This window comes from Dermacentor andersoni, chromosome 6 (assembly GCF_023375885.2).
Source record: "Dermacentor andersoni chromosome 6, qqDerAnde1_hic_scaffold, whole genome shotgun sequence".
NCBI classification, from domain to species: Eukaryota; Metazoa; Arthropoda; class Arachnida; order Ixodida; family Ixodidae; genus Dermacentor; species Dermacentor andersoni.
The window spans coordinates 44,321,793-44,339,215 of NC_092819.1; the positions used below are offsets into that span (position 1 = coordinate 44,321,793).

At 46.1% G+C, this 17,423-nt stretch overlaps 1 protein-coding gene across 1 annotated transcript in view; it reads right to left on the minus strand.

Annotated features, from left to right (window-relative positions):
* Positions 1-17,423, minus strand: part of LOC126521999 (SEC14-like protein 2) — a 42,886-nt gene that overhangs the window by 15,890 nt on the left and 9,573 nt on the right. Inside the window, exons 5-9 of the mRNA XM_050170769.3 lie at positions 16,567-16,645; positions 14,936-15,016; positions 12,266-12,352; positions 8,401-8,510; positions 7,163-7,448 (exon numbers count right to left, since the gene is read on the minus strand). Of these exons, the coding sequence (XP_050026726.2) occupies positions 7,163-7,448; positions 8,401-8,510; positions 12,266-12,352; positions 14,936-15,016; positions 16,567-16,645 (643 nt within the window). The remainder of the gene's footprint in view (positions 1-7,162; positions 7,449-8,400; positions 8,511-12,265; positions 12,353-14,935; positions 15,017-16,566; positions 16,646-17,423) is intronic.

Below are 17,423 nucleotides of genomic sequence, written 5' to 3' on the forward strand. Positions count from 1 at the left end.
TCCATCATCAGTTCGTCCAAAGGAATGGAAACCAATCGCGCTTCTCAACCTTGACTACAAAGCCTTCACAGCTGTTCTCACCCAACGCTTGGGAAGCCTGATATGGCAGTGAGCTGCTTGCCATCGTTTCTGGAAACTTGATGGTCGTATTGTGCTGTTACCTAAGCATGATCCATGATCAGTTCGTCCAGAGGAATGGAAACCAATCGCGCTTCTCAACCTTGACTACAAAGCCTTCACAGCTGTTCTCACCCAACGCTTGGGAAGCCTGATATGGCAGTGAGCTGCTTGCCATCGTTTCTGGGAACTTGATGGTCGTATTGTGCTGTTACCTAAGCATGATCCATGATCAGTTCGTCCAAAGGAATGGAAGCCAATCGCGTTTCTCAACCTTGACTACAAAGCCTTCACAGCTGTTCTCACTCAACGCTTGGGAAGCCTGACATGGCAGTGAGCTGCTTGCCATCGTTTCTGGAAACTTGATGGTCGTATTGTGCTGTTACCTAAGCATGATCCATGATCAGCTCGTCCAGAGGAATGGAAACCAATCGCGCTTCTCAACCTTGGCTACAAAGCCTTCACAGCTGTTCTCACCCAACGCTTGGGAAGCCTGATATGGCAGTGAGCTGCTTGCCATCGTTTCTGGGAACTTGATGGTCGCATTGTGCTGTTACCTAAGCACGATCCATCATCAGTTCGTCCACAGGAATGGGAGCCAATCGCGTTTCTCAACCTTGACTACAAAGCCTTCAGAGCTTTTCTCACCCAACGCTTGGGAAGCCTGATATGGCAGTGAGCTGCTTGCCATCGTTTCTGGGAACTTGATGGTCGTATTGCGCTGTTACCTAAGCACGATCCATCATCAGTTCGTCCACAGGAATGGGAGCCAATCGCGTTTCTCAACCTTGACTACAAAGCCTTCACAGCTGTTCTCACCCAACGCTTGGGAAGCCTGATATGGCAGTGAGCTGCTTGCCATCGTTTCTGGGAACTTGATGGTCGTATTGCGCTGTTACCTAAGCACGATCCATCATCAGTTCGTCCAGAGGAATGGGAGCCAATCGCGTTTCTCAACCTTGACTACAAAGCCTTCAGAGCTTTTCTCACCCAACGCTTGGGAAGCCTGATATGGCAGTGAGCTGCTTGCCATCGTTTCTGGGAACTTGATGGTCGTATTGCGCTGTTACCTAAGCACGATCCATCATCAGTTCGTCCACAGGAATGGGAGCCAATCGCGTTTCTCAACCTTGACTACAAAGCCTTCACAGCTGTTCTCACCCAACGCTTGGGAAGCCTGATATGGCAGTGAGCTGCTTGCCATCGTTTCTGGGAACTTGATGGTCGTATTGCGCTGTTACCTAAGCACGATCCATCATCAGTTCGTCCAGAGGAAGGGAAACCAATCGCGCTTCTCAACCTTGACTACAAAGCCTTCACAGCTGTTCTCACCCAACGCTTGGGAAGCCTGATATGGCAGTGAGCTGCTTGCCATCGTTTCTGGGAACTTGATGGTCGTATTGTGCTGTTACCTAAGCACGATCCATCATCAGTTCGTCCAGAGGAATGGAAACCAATCGCGCTTCTCAACCTTGACTACAAAGCCTTCACAGCTGTTCTCACCCAACGCTTGGGAAGCCTGATGCCTTCCCTAATAGGACACCATCAGGCATGCTCAGTCCCTGGCAGACAGATACACAGTCTCTCGTTCGCTATGCATGATATAATCACAGACACGCTGACCACGTCAGAACGTGGTCTCTTAGTTTCATTAGATCAATAAAAAGCATTCGATCGCGTTCACTCTAAAAACATTTGCACCCTTTGGGGTGTATATTTGCCACACAACAGTAATCGTCATCTGTCTTGCTTGCGTTTCCTTTCTTGAAAATGTTGCGCTCGTTACTTTCCTGTCGAGGATGTTCTGTCTTGATGATAACGCGCATGCAGTTCCCGAGCTGGAAGTTCCGGGTTCGCAGCATTAAAGGAAGAAAATGTGGACAAGACAGGTGAGGATTATTGCTCTGCGGCAAATGTACACACCATAGGGTGCAACTGTCTTTAGAGTTTTGAACATAGTTACATATCTAATGTACTGACATCGTTCGGCTTTGCGTGAAATTTTGTTGAACTTATTAGGACTGCCTATTAAAATATCCGAAGTACATTGTTTCTTGATGGTCGTAAAAGTGCACCATTTCCCATTACTCGTGGTGTTCGTCAAGGGTGCCCTCTATCTCCAGTACTCTTTGCTCTCAGCCTTGAGCCATTTATGCGCTCAGTACTGAGATACCCTTACGTGTGCGGTCTCCCACTGCCTGGCAGTTGTGAAGGTGGCAGCCTTCGCCAATGACATCCCATTGTATCTCAGGAATGAAGATAGCTTATCCCGTAGCCTTCGAATTTTAACTGTGTACGCAAACATTTCAGGTGCTGCGTTAAATTTTTCAAACCATCGTTATTTGTTCATTGGTTCACCCCACACACGCCGAAGTCCCCTTCTCGGTTTTTAAAAGGGCGATTCTCTTCGTATTCTAGGCCTTGATTACATCTATGATGGCATATCAGACTCTGTGTTGCTCTCAATTCTTGAAGATGTAAGGCTAAATATTCAAGATGTTCAAGGGTATGACTTGCCCTATTAGAAAGAAGGTACTTAGCCCAGTCTTTCTGTGTTTTGTGGCCGAGTGTGGTATGTCTGTCACGTTGTACAGCCACCATTACGGGTTACTAGGTCCTTGCAGTCCCTTCTCGGTTCATTCTTTTGGTCCGGCAGTACAGAACCGGTATGTCGCGCGGCGCTTGGCCAACCACGGTCTCGCGGTGGGTTCGCGTTCCCATCCGTGTCTGTCCACTGCCGGCTGCTTGCTCTGCAATTTCTGCTCCGTCTATTACAGTGTGATCAGTGTCCCGCGCGCGAACTTGTCTGCTATTTCCTTGGCACGAAAATTCGGTACATGTTACCGGGCGCGCACAATAAATTCCAGACCACAAGTGTTAAACGCACATGCATTTTACTCTACGGCCGTGGCATTTATTCGCCACATGCAGCAGGTATGTCCTGATGTAGACATTCTCGAAAACCCTGTTGTAGATACTATGTCACCCTTACTGCTTCCTCTAGTTCCTCCAGCGCGCCGCGCACTTTCCAATAGTGTGTCTTGGGATGCAATAACGGCGTCATTTCTGCCTGGTCACCTACGCGACTTCATGTGACGTCTACGGTGGCAAGTGCTTCCAACTCGTGAGAGGCTTGAGCGGTGAGGAGTAGTCCCATCTTCGCTCTGTCCCAATTGCGCCCTTCAAGAATCCAATAAACATGTGCTGCAACAGTGCGTCGTGGCCAGGTTATTTTGGAGGACCATGCATACTGGTGTTCGTGGCCTTGGAGGTAACCGCTTTATTACATCTGGTCGCTGCTCACGTGGCCGCTTTGAGAGACGTTTAGTTCCTGCGGGGGCCTTGCATCGTCGCCGTGTTCTGTTTCCACTTCTGGGGCGGCTCTACTCTGAGCTACTGTCGTTTCTGTCAGAGGAGTTATTCTTTCTTGGGGAAGAAGAGTTCCTTCGACAGTGGTCATGCCGTCTCTTGTCGGTTGCTGATGGACGCATACAGCTTAATTTTCGACCAGCCTGGCTCTTGTAGCCAGGATATCAGGCGTGTTCATTGAATGTGCATAGAATGCAGGTGCCCGCGATTTCTGTGTGTGTGGGTGCTCTCGTATACATGATCATTTTTTGTATATACACTTCTCATAGCATTACTTCAACATTATGTGAAGTGTCCCTGTCACATCGTCGTTGTGCAATAGCCATTGTGTACACTGTATATATTGAACATCATTTTATACTATGCATTTTATACATTTTTTATTATGCATTTTATACATTTTATACATTTTTAACTATGCCTTTCCGTGGGTCTATGTGGTTACATGTCAGTGAGTGAGGATTTGGGCACTACTTTGAGAACGTGTCGTGTATACAATGCTTCGTTTTGTGTATATGTTATCGTCCTGGCGTAACTGTGACGTGATTCTCACTCAGTGTTCGTATCGTCTCTTGTTGAAATAAACTTTTTCTAAACACATTTTTGGTTGGATCGAACCCCTGTCGTCGCAGGCACAGCAGCATATTCGGCTCCAACGGCTTGAACGTTATCGTATTGTTTCTTCACATTTTTGGTTGGGTCGAACCCCTGACGCCGTAGGAACAGCAGTGCGACTGTTCAAACCGTACGCACGCTTCTCTCATGCCGATGCCAAGTACATTAGAACGCCTCTAGAACGGAATGACCTGTATAACGAAGGAATAACTTTGTCCCTGTTCTTGTGTGAGCTGTGCGCTGCACGGCCTTTACAATGAAGTGACCTGTATAACGAAGGATTTCGGAGGTCCCAAGCATTTCGTTATAAAGGGGGTTTACTGGATTAAACTTCTTTGACACGACTGGCACGTATACGTCACGTCCAATATAGCACGAGCTATAGCACTTGTACGCGCTCTAACTTCCATTCTGCCACTATAATTAACGACTTGCTTCCTTGCATCTCGAGCGGGAGCGTGTCAGCTTGTCCCATTCTCGCCTCGTGGAAGCTAACGCTTTGGGACACTGTGTTAAGCTGCACCCCCATCTTCGGAGTCGGCTGTCATTTCCCACTCCTTTCCTCGTAGCAGAACGCTACGAAGACGCTGTGAGACATTGTACCGCTTCTTTCTGGGGTGAAAAATTCGCTGTCGATTACGATACTTCCTAATGCGAAATCTATGTGTTTTCGTGATATAATGACTGGCGCGGAAAATCTAGCTCGTGCGGTACATTGCAAATGGAGCCGGGTGTCGCTCAACTGCCTCGCTAATCGGGAGATCGCGAGGCAGCGCATGGGTGACGCGTGGACGCGTTTCACAGCGGCAGCCGCAGAGAGACCTCCACTCATGCAGCAAGCACTTTGTTTCCATATGTGGTGCCGGTGGACGCGCTCTTCGAATACCATCGGTGAGAACATGCATCGTAGCGGTCGTCGCCGTAGAGCCCGCGCGGTACTACGCTTTTCTTCTCACGCTTTCGCCAAACCTTCCTCCTTCGCTTTCCTCCTCGCGTCTTTCACCCCCGCTGCGCTCCGCGTTCGCTCTTTCAGCCTTCGCTGTGCTCATTAGCTTAAGAGCACCCAAGAGCTGCGCTCTAAAGAAACAAAAAGAAAACTTTAATGCGTTCTTGCATTCTTGCGCAACCTAGAACGCCATGCTGGAGCACTGACTGTAGTCAAAGGCGTGATCATATGTCGGTAGAATGAATTGGAAGAGGACGTGGACAGTTGGAAGTACTTGCATTCCCCTACTTCATTTTACTTCCACATAGACTAAGGTACGATGTATGATCAACCCTCTTGAAAAAAAAAGTAAAACAATAAATATCCGCGCACTTAGTTTGTGTCATCAATAGAATGGCTTCGTCGACGGCAGGTTCAAAGAGCAAAACCACTTGGCAATCCAAGACCATCAAGGTCAACAAGAAGCACAAAGTTGCATCTTAACGACTTAGTGTTTCTTGGCTTTGTCTTTACCAGACGAACGAGTGGAGGATGTACAACATTACAGGCTAACAGCATTGACGTGTGAAACATTGGGAGTGCGCGCCGCATCTATACGTGTACAGCATTGGGCGTACAATGCCGTGTGGTCGGGAGCAGTTTCTCGCTGTGTATCAGTGACTGCGACGTTCTGCGACTGAGCGCAAGGTCACAGACTCAATCTAGGACCATTTTGAAGACACACGATGAGGATTCAATAAAAATCCCCTGTGCATGGAGATATATGTGCGCACATGTCAGCAAGCTGGCGAAACTTATCGGCATGCCTGTAGTGCAGAATCCTTCTTGAACATCACAGTTTGTGGCCTTGGAATACATTTCAGAAGAACTATTAAACTAAAGAAGTGAAAAAGGGAAATATAATCCCGAGACACTGGCGAAACGCGAACTCAGTGAGCACCGGCCTCCGAATGCATTCGACATTGAAAGGTCCCTCACCGTAATGAGAGGGCCTATTGGTTTGCAATAGGCACATAAGTCCAAATAGATGAGGCGTTGTTTAGTAATATGGGAAGTTCCAGCAGCAAAGCACACGCGTGTATGTCGTCCTCGATCCTCGTGCCATCTTCGATAGAATTAGTGGCTACTGCGAAGCGCTTGTGCTATATCTAATTGAAGGGTATAGTCATTACTTTCCATTATTATAGTATTATAGTATACAGTATTACATTATTATAGTATAATAGCGTCGTTATGGTCCATTACTTTACAACACTTTCAGTGTTTCCTCTGTTGAATTGTCAAGACTGGTTAAGACGTGTGTCGTGTTCATTCACTTTTTTTATACTTGCCACACGCTGCAGCTCACCACCGGCACTTCTCTTACTCACACACAAATGGCGCCGTCAGCTTGTCGCAACCTATCGTCTTCAAACCATTAGCCCGTACGACTAGCAGACGAGTTGATATTTGTACGACAATTTGATTCACAAGTATTGTACACAACAGAACCGCTCATTGTAATAGTCCTAGAGCACCATGCCTGCAGTAGTGGTGTAAGTTAATGTGCAGAGAAAGCAGCTGTTCTAAAATAGATTTTGGTGCCTATTGACATTGTACTTATACTAGGCTAACAAGTGAACGTAGCGTTTTCGTTCAAAGAGAATGACGCTGTATTTGTGGCATTTCATTTTCGTGTTGAAGTGGGGTGTCCCACGTAACTTGAGCCAAACTTTAAAACTATGACAGCGCCACGTAGCTGGACAGAACCAAGGTAACGTTGTTTGCCGTAGGTTGCAGATACTCAGATATTTTTGGCATTCCGCCTTATTACGTAATTAGACTTAATTAATTAACCAAATTGTCAAATTTTATTACATTAAAAGCGTCAATGAGAAACGTGTAGAGCAACGTGGAAAACTCCCGATACAGCTTTCTGTTGCTCAATACGTGCTACGTAAAGGCATTTTTCCAAACCCAAAAGAAGCTCGCGAATAGACCGAAAATTGCCGCGCAACTGGCCGCTCGAGGCGCTTTGCGTGTATTCAGGCGATGTTGTTGGCGCCAATGCCTTCTCATACTTAGTCGTGACAATGGACAAAAAGAATAGAAGCGCAGGATCGTGCTAGTTCATACATGTCCCAGGCGAATCGCAGAGCCAGCTTCCTTCCTGCGGCGCATGACTGCATGTCTCCACGCGTCGCAAAGGCAGCAGGGGCTCTCCTGTGAGCAGGCGCAACCCGAACGTCAGATCTCCGGCGGCCACCTGGAATCGCCAGCTGATTCGCGACCCCGGCTTGGTGACGCCGACCTGCAGCTCCCACCGGTCGCGGCGACTGACGGTACGCTGCTCGACGCCAGCTTCGCCGAACAGTGATTCGCCTCGTTCCACACCCTCCTCGAAGCGACCGCCGTAGTTCACCTGCAGGCACGAACAATTCCGCTATGCGATTCCCCAACAAACAACTGGAACACCCAAAACGTTTAGTTGCGTCAGTGTACAAAATGCAGTACTAAACCAGCCTAGATCGCCATGTCCAGATTAAACGGTAGCGCACACTGCCACTGCGGTCACCGCTACGACGGAATGTAGGAAACATTCTTTGACAGCTGATGTGGATCTGTAGACGCATACATTAGTACGTGGTTTGTACTGCATGGACCGCAATTAAACGTTACCTTGAAGCAATATACCCACAGAGCATCTTGTTAGATCGTCGCAGACGTGACACGTTTAGCCATGCTGGGTTCTGTCTTGTATACGACCTATTAGCACTTGTACGTCCCACCTGCATGCCCATTGCATTGTTATCCGATCCGTTCTCTGCACTTACTATACGACTGATTGGAGAATGAAACTGTGAACCCAAGAATCAGAAATAATCAGATCTCTGACAGGCTGTTTCAGAGAAGTCACTTTCACAATTTGACGCCCATACTTTCGCAGCTTTAGAGCACAAATAACGACACCAAGAAGAACATATGGAAACACAAGACTGCAGAACTGCAGCGTTGTGTGTTTAACATTTTAAATATTTTATGTTTTAGTTAGACGTGGCTTCATTACTGAGAGCTGTACATCATAAAATGGCCTGAAGATTACACGAAGATGAAACTAGCAAGCCATGCATCAATATAAAAAGAAACATTTTGTTTTCCCGATGTTGAATATTCAGCCCCTGTGGGTGAAAAGTCATTTCGTGCTATGTATTCAGCATCACCATCAACAATTGCGTAGTAATGAGTACGGTTTCAGCATGTGCCTACGCACATTACATCTGCAGTGCTAGTCGTGCTAAGGCATGCCAACGTTTAGCGAATCACTCGTACCACGGAAGCATGCGCATATTGTGCTAACCCTTCACTCAGCTGACCTTGTGCCTGCATCTCGGGTCGTTGCCTGGTCCCACCATGTCACCGCCCCAGTGGGCCGGAAGAGATGCTGCGTCCATGATGCTCAGCAAAAGCTCTTTCCAACCGTCCACTGAGAAGGGCATGGACAGTTGTGATCAGCTTCATTAAACACAGGGAGATCGAATTTGCCATAGTAAGAGCGCCTGCTTTTCTTCGCTCAATGCCTTTAAATGTGTAAACATGCTTCTACACCTTCTTACTTATCGTACTTGGTGAATTTATTGACGTTATCGTCACCTCGTGTTACGGAAGATAACGAAAGAGAATCTACAGGTGGGTCAACTTGGAAAATGCGCACAATGAAAACTGTTTCCTACGCTTAATGATATACCGTAAAGCCCACCGCTTATTCGAACATCGAATTATGACCTCACGACTGATTTCGTTCTCAGTTTTGAAATGAAGGTCTCGGAAATAATATCTTTGAATGTATACATCTGCCTGATGCACCATATCAAGCGCTTGTTTGTTAGTTTGTGGTACGTTCATGGTAGGTTGCCTTGAATACTGTTCAAGTGTTCTCTTTAAGAACACGCCATCATGTACGTGCACCCGGGGAAAAATATGTATGAGCATACAAAACATGAAGTTTGCTGGCCAAGTCTACAAGATAATTCTGTGCTTCCACGTAAGGCTTATTTGACGAATAGTTGTCCTCCGTATCGATTAACTTTTGTCTCTTACCTTTGCCAAACCTTTGCGCTCAGAAGCGTTAATGTACACAGTTTTCGACAAGGCATATTGTAGCAGGTTTCCATTAGATTCTAGCGACACCCAGGGATCTGCATACGTTATAGGGGAAGAGCAGCCCAACTCGACCTCACGCGCTTCAGAGTGCCTTAGATGAAGATATTTAAGTTCAAGGGCGGCCTCTCGGGTCATTGCAGGGCTCACACGTGTGGCCCAATGGTGTTGTGTGTAAAGCGACAGAGTGCTACAACGACATTATCCAGCCACAAAACACCGATGCACGGACACAATAAGGCCTGTGGAGAGACTTTCCAGTTACACCTTATGAGCCAAAGCAGTCATTCCAAAAACTGCTAACAGTTAAAAAAAAAATAGTCGTACAGCGCCAAGGACAAGGACTGCGAGAGACGACATACACTGCGCTGTATGTGTATACGCACGGGTATGTCGTATCTCGTAGTCCTTGTCCTTCAGCACAATGCGTTGGCGGGCTAGTTGGTTCGAATCCATGAATACTTTGTTTAGCGCAAAACGACAGAGACAAGAAAGACGACAGGACAAGGCGCTACACTCTCAACTGACATCATTTTATTGCGTCACTCCTTTATAGACCGCTCAAACCAGAGGAACATGCGCAGTGAGCACCATGCGGTGGAGCCACCAACATCCGATCCCAAGAGCGCACTCATGCGACAGAATCCAAAAAACCAAATTCAGCGCTGTACAAGGTTAAGGAAGGCACACTAATGCACTGTGACCCCAATGACTGAATGAAAAAAGCTTCCGATAACTCTCGGGCGGTGGTGTCACGGCTCTTTTTCAAAATCGTGGTATCACGAAACATGGGTTTGCACTTGCATGAAAGAATCCTTTATGGCATAAGGATCGTCAATAGTTAAATGCTTCAATTGTTTTTGCAAAAAGCGGCTAACCAAAACCTGCCAACAGTTGTTTTCACTGACTATTGTACGGAAAGGCACATCCTGTTTGTGCGTTTTTGCAGTGAAAAAAACCTCTAGAGCAAGTACCTTACATTGTTTTACATTTTTCACAATCTTGGTGAGGCCCATATTTTCCAACAAAGAAATGGCTTTGCGTTTTACCTTCTGAGCTTTCTCATTTGCCAGAATGAAGTTCTTGTTGACAGCCTCAATGGCTTTTTTGTTGAAGACAGCAGACGGAGCTATCACAACACCGCCCTCTTTGTCACTGAGTAACAGCCGAAGTTCATTGTCTCTAAAGAAAGATACTGTCCTTTTGATCACAGCTGTCGAAGGTGGTGCTCTCCCGGTGACGGTCCTACGAAGGCAGTCCACCCCATCGAGGAGGCACCGCTCCTGGTCCTCTAGTTCTGCTTTCCTTGCGATACGCCTGTTCAAAGCCAGTAGCTCATGTGCAGGAATTCTTGGTTCCGTGCTATACTTCGGCCCATTCTTTAACAATGCAGCAACTTCGTCAGGAAGCCTGGCGTCACCGAGTACCTGGAAACCAGCGGTGACAGGTTGCGTTCGATCCTTATGCCATAAAGGATTCTTTCGATGTTGTTTCCTTTCTGGAAGACAACCATTCAGTAGCTGACATTTTTTCTGTTGACGTCGAAGATCTTTACTATTCAATACCGCATGATGAGCTATTTCGCAGTGTGATGACGTGCATCGAAGAAAGTGGCGAGGTAGATTTTCGCAATGTGACCGGGTTGTCTTCGGAAAGTTTCATGTCCCTTCTTGAATTTTATTTAAGTGCAACTTTTATCCGGTTCGAAAACAACCTTTTTATCCAGAAAAATGGTGTGTGTATTGGTTCATGTGTGGCGCCTGCTCTTTGTAATATCTTTTTATCGTCTGTCGACCGCGCTCTTAAGAGTGCCTTAAACAATGACTCAGTTCAAATTTTTAGATATGTTGACGATTTTCTTGTTGTGATGAAACAGACTAACAATGACTGCTCCGTGACGGTAGCTGATATTTTAACTCTGTTCAATGACAATGGCAAAGGATTAACTTTCACACATGAGCTATCTAGGGACGGAAAACTCCAGTTTTTAGATTTGCAGCTTTCCTTACAAACAGGCCACGCCTGTTGGATGTATTCGCCACGTGCACGTAAGGAACTTTTACCTTACGCGTCTGCGCACTCAAAGACTGTGAAACGCGCCATTGCTTTGATGTGTTTAGAATCTTCCTTAATGAAATCTTGTCATCACTCTGCGAAAATGAGTTTCATTGCTCAGTTAAATAGGCTGCAGGCTGCTGGTTACCCAAGTGTGGTGGTGACGTCAGTCTCGGAGGTATTGCTTCAGAAACTGAAAGGGAAGCGGCACAAAAGTAACCGCATCATACAAAAGAAGAGGCCTGAAGTTGTGCCGTATTGCCACAGAGTGGCTCACAATCTAAAGAATGTCGCCACTAGATATCAAATTCCGGTAGTGTTTTCCGCTCCTCAGAAACTGTCAATGTTGTGCAGCCGTATTTCTAAAACAAGTAAAAAACCTGATTGTGAAAAGAACCACGTGAAGTTTGTAGATTGCAGAGTCGGTGTGGTTTATAAGATTCCCTTGTCATGTGGCAAAGTGTATGTAGGGCAGTCAGGCCGCTGTGTTAACGAGCGCCTTAGAGAACATGAGCGATCCATACCAACAGGCACAGGTTCCCATTTGGCTCAGCATTGTAAAACATGCAAGTGCAAACCCATGTTTCGTGATACCACGATTTTGAAAAAGAGCCGTGACACCACCGCCCGAGAGTTATCGGAAGCTTTTTTCATTCAGTCATTGGGGTCACAGTGCATTAGTGTGCCTTCCTTAACCTTGTACAGCGCTGAATTTGGTTTTTTGGATTCTGTCGCATGAGTGCGCTCTTGGGATCGGATGTTGGTGGCTCCACCGCATGGTGCTCACTGCGCATGTTCCTCTGGTTTGAGCGGTCTATAAAGGAGTGACGCAATAAAATGATGTCAGTTGAGAGTGTAGCGCCTTGTCCTGTCGTCTTTCTTGTCACTGTCGTTTTGCGCTAAACAAAGTATTCAAGTATTCCTTGTCCTTCGCGCTGTACGTCACTTTTTACCATGAATTACCAACTAGCCCAAGCAACCACCCTTGCTAACAGTTAGGTGAACTACTCCGTGGTGAATGCTCACCTTTACCGAAGACTTCCACTTTGTCTGCCGTCCTCTGGGTCAGGAATGGCCGAATCAGTCTCCACAGGATGGGGAAAAAGCTAGGCGCTGCGCCAGTCATTCGGTGTAGCTCAATCAGCAAGCATTGGGGAAATAATGGGCAGAATAGTAACAATGCACGCTTACTAACAGGGTGTATTCTTGGCTTACATTTCTGCTTTCTTTTTCTTATCAGGAGGGCTTAGTTTACTTTAAATAAGAAGCTGGTATCCAGATGTATTCAGCCTCGCAGCTGCGCCAACTGCAGGTGTTGCTGTGAAATACCGTGAAAGCCGGTAGTAACCTCACGATAATGTAAAAAAACGGCCGTGGCTTAGCTTGGTTAAGCCTGGTGATTGCGAAGCAATAGTGTGTTATTCTCGGATCAGCTGGTAGTAATTGAGTAAATATACTCAGTAATGCCTGAGAGGAGCGGGAGTTAGGCCGCCGTTGGTGGCTACCGCCTCGCCTCGCGACGGCGTGAGATGGGGCCCCGTTTTTACACAGCTGGTGTGAAGTCACTCTAGGTCACGTGGTATGACGTCACGCAGCGAGGTCACGCTAAAGGTCAATGGTGCCTACCACCGCCTCGCCACGGAACGGGCTGAAGTGCGACCTAAAGTAGTATTGCTTCGCAATAAAAATCAGCATGCGCAGTACAAAGTAACTGCCCAATGGGTTGATTAAAATGTTCCCCATACGTTACTGATAACTGTATACCACAGAATGCCTTGAACATTAGGCAAAGTCGGAACGGTTGCTAACAAGCCACTGATATAACAAAGCATGCATATCTCTTTGCAGATATAAAATAAAAGTTGACCTAAATTAAGTATTCAATCCCTGTGGCCGAAAAACTAGTTCGTGCTATGTATTGGGTTTTAAAACAGAATGCAAGGTTTTAAAGCTACCCTAGCTTGCGGAGACCAAATGTATAATTGCAATCATGTTGACCGTCTGATCACTTTAGCCAGCGACTGTTCTCGAAAGAGCGGTTGGACGACAAAACTATATTGACAGTCAAAGGTGAAATGTACGCCGACCAAAGAACATTAAAAGAAAATGAAAAGCAAGACGTTTCGGCTCCCATACGGGGGCCTTGTTCGCAATTGTGAACAATCGATTTTGAACAAGGCCCCCGTATGGTAGCCGAAACATCTAGTTTTTCTTTTCGTTTTATTGCTTTGTGGTGGGCGTCCCTTTCACCTTTGACTATGAGCAATCTCGACCAGACGAGTTTTCGCCGAACTCTTGATTTCATTAAAAGTGCAATCATGTGACAAGCGTCCAGTTGCATTTCCTCTGCCACGTTGTCCGTCGCGCCGCGTACACTGTACTATCTTCTTTAATTAGGGAAACCCTAAATTGCAAAGAATTTCGGGATTTTCAATTTCGCGAAACGTGACGCGACGGCAAATGTGTTGCGCAATGAGCTGAACAGTCCAGGTCAAAGGAAACGTCAGAAATACCTATATCTTCAAGAATGCGCTATGTGCTTCTAATCGCAAAATATTATCTGCGAAATAATGGGGATACGCAGTGTTTCAAACTTTTTCCACTTCTTTTTTTCTCTACAGTACTGAAATAAAAATATATCTCTATAATTCTGCTGCTCTGACTTTACGCGCGTGGAAACACTGCGCCAACTAAAATTGGCGTTGTTTCCCGCTTCACTTGCCGACCTGCATTTATTAGCACCGTTCCTCCTCCTCAAACTTCTTCTCTCCTCAAACTCCTCCTCAATCTCCTCAAACTTCAAGACCCTTACTATTCTAGACGCAATGCCTTTTTACAGATACGACGATGATCACAGAAAGTGGAAAAAATGCACTGCTTGTGTTTGTCACTTTGTATGATCGTACGTGTGCATAGAAGGGTACCGCGTCTACGACAGCAATGGTAAACCAACTAGACCACAAATTCCACCCGTTCTCTACTTCAGAAAGCAGACGACGTGGTCTTCTACCGAAACATGCATGAAAACGTAATGCACAAAGTATATTTCAGATTAATTGACATGAATTTCAAGGAATACTTTTTCCAATGGATTGTGTTTTTATTACCTTCGTCTGTTTTTCTACAAGACGCGCCGCTTACTTGGGTGTCTTTTAAGAGGGCTACCAACGTATTAGTACAGTTTAATTTGGTTACCACCGTGCTAAGGAGCATGCATTGATCCCCGGCCCGGCCCCCATTCCCTCTCCTAAAAATACACTTTTTACAGTGAAGTTGTTTATGGCTAGGTTCTGACGTATCTCGTCTCCGTGGATGTAGGCCAAGAATTTTTCATATGTGGGCCGATTCCGAAGACGGTGCAATGCCGGGACTACCCGCGGCGCCTTGCAGTTTGCCATTAAAGGGCCTACATTCACAGCTTCGCTGGTCATTCGTCACAGCGTATAAGGGCATAGAATTTCGACATTAAAATCAATGACCCAGAAGCTTTAAAAATATTGTTCGCCTGTGGAACTGAGGCTAATTTCGCAGCATTACCTCGCGCCCGGAGCTACAGATGTCGCTCATCTCGCGTTTTCGCAAACCAGTCATTGCCTGTTCTCCCTACACAAATCATTAGATGACTGCACATGCATGGGGCTGTAAAATAAGAGGAGACTTACTTTCCATGCACTGTAAAAACAAACAAAAACTTACCATTAATGGCTATGCATTTTTCAAGGCACTCGGGGAAGTGGTCCTCCATCATTTGCAGCACATCCGTGATTGCCTTGACGACTGCACTGCCAGAAAGACACCATAAGCACATGACATGCGACTTCTGTTCACTATTTCACCATTGTTTTTGTTATCCTGCTGCACAACCGGCAGACTAGTAAAATCTAAGACGGTGTGATATAAGCGTTCTTTTTGTTCGATTCTGTATCTTTCTTATCAAACACCACTCACGGCCGGCCGATGCCGGTGATAACGTAACATAAGAGCCACTTGGACCACTGACGTAAATTAATAGGAAATGAATATGAATAGAAAATGAATAGCATTGGAATATAATCGCTACAATATCCTAACCCTGATCTGTAAAGAAGGCTGGCTATTTCTCAAACGAATAAGAAGAGGTGGACAGCTGATGGCATCCGTAAAACCATAAATTCGCTCAATTACTGCCACATGAAATGGCGTGTTGTATAAGTTGCACGCATGGAGTCGTCCACGCTTCTGTCTGATGCGCAGAATCGGTGCGCCGTGAAGCAAGTAAATCAGTGTCCCTGTGTTGCTGGCCGGTTTGAGAGACAATGCTTGCGAACAATGGGCACACAGGCCGCATGGTATTCTACCCAGCACCTTAAAACTAGAGGCCGCTTTATTATTACTATTTCGTTCCTTCTTAGGCCATCGCTCGAGCGCTCTATAGACGAAAGTGTGGACATGTAAAAGCAGGAATTTATTATGCTACAGTGCGCGGCAAATGTTCGCGCAATTCAGTAAACGAGGAGTAACGTGTACCGCTGCTGTGTACAACACGTGTGCACGGCGTATTTCACGGGTCGTTTCAGAATGACGGCAGCACCTCAGAAGTTGCCTAATAACGCAACTAAATAAAGCGAGAATTTGGGCTTGTTGGTCGATTGTCTTTAATTCGGAACAGTGCAATGCAGGACAACGACGGAATAAGAAGCACACAGCGCTAATTTCCAACAGCGCTCGTTTTCGGTCTGTTTATATGTGTGTGCACTTTCGAGAACAGATTTGGAAGTCAGCGTTGCGCACATCCTCTGCCGTTACTACGTTGTACTGCGTTTTTTCTAGAGTCAATAACGGCAACTAAGTTTTACTGCGAACACAGTTTGGCTCAGATGTCAATTACGAAGTTTCATTAATAGTATTTGACTCGATAGTTATTCTAATATAACCTAAAAGCTTCTTTTCGGGATCTTTGTAATGCTGCAAGCACTTTCTGGTACGACCGGAAGAATACAGCATTAGAAAGATATTGAATAAAAATTTGGCCCGCCGGTCTTAGCTTAGCTTTTAGCTTCCCTTTCCTTTTGCTTGCTTTCTATTATTCTAGCTCTCATATGATTGTGGTATAACGGTCGTATGCCTGTAAATCGCGAGGAGTTATGCTCGATGTAATTATACAAATAATCAATTGCTTCAGAATAGCAAGAAGTTATCTTTTCTTCCTTGGCACTAACAAATGACCGTGATTTGACCCTCGTAGGACAGGCGCCCACTGCCTTCTATAACATAGGGCTATCGATTGTAACAAAAATCAACACACCCACACGCAAGTTTCGCGCAAAACGATGTGCGGAGTGACTTACCCTGCCAGCTGTAGATGTTGCGTATGCTAAAATTGTCGAAGTCGATCACCAGGTACTGCGTCTCTAGTTCCTGGCCTGCCTAAGGATAAACGAACGAGCTGAACATTACAAGACAAGCCACGTTTTTTGAACGCGAAAGCATTATATGCCTCATTGAGGGAAAATCCGTCGGCGTCGTAGGCGCGACCAAAAGATGGTACCAAAAATTGCCGATGGCACAAAGAGCAAGAACACGTGACAAAGTGGTCGGATTGACGTCAGATCTCTCAGGGAGGTTTCTGTAAACAAAGTAAATCATTGGCTTTGACAATAAAATTTGGTACATTTCGGTCTCGGTGGGAATCGAACCCGGACCTCTGCGGCGCGAGAAGAGCGCGCTTCCCCGAGGCCACGATGGCTCCACGATTCTGGCGGTCATTAAATGTGTGCCTAGTATGTGCGTCATCGCATATGTCATGTCGCAGCCATCTGGCTGACTTAAGGTGTTGCCAAGTGCGTGCGTCATTGGGCACGTAACGGCGAAGCCAATGGTGATGAGGTGGCGCCACGTCATGAGTGCATAGCATGAGCGAGTTCGTGGCGTTCCGAGGTCTAAAAACGGTATAATACTTTCGCTTTCCCACGCGTAAGCAGTCTTGAGTGTCTCTGCGAATTTGTTTTTTTTTATTGCTCAGCACTTTGACGCATTGACTTAAACTTTGTTCAGTGACACAGCGGGCGATTATAAGAATCAAGAGTTAGGTGAAAACAAAGGATTCAGTGCACATTGGAGTGTAGGTATATACGTGGGTCAACTTTCATCTACCAGGGCGGCAAACTTGACTCTTTCCTTTAGTGTCCCTTCACACGATGACGGT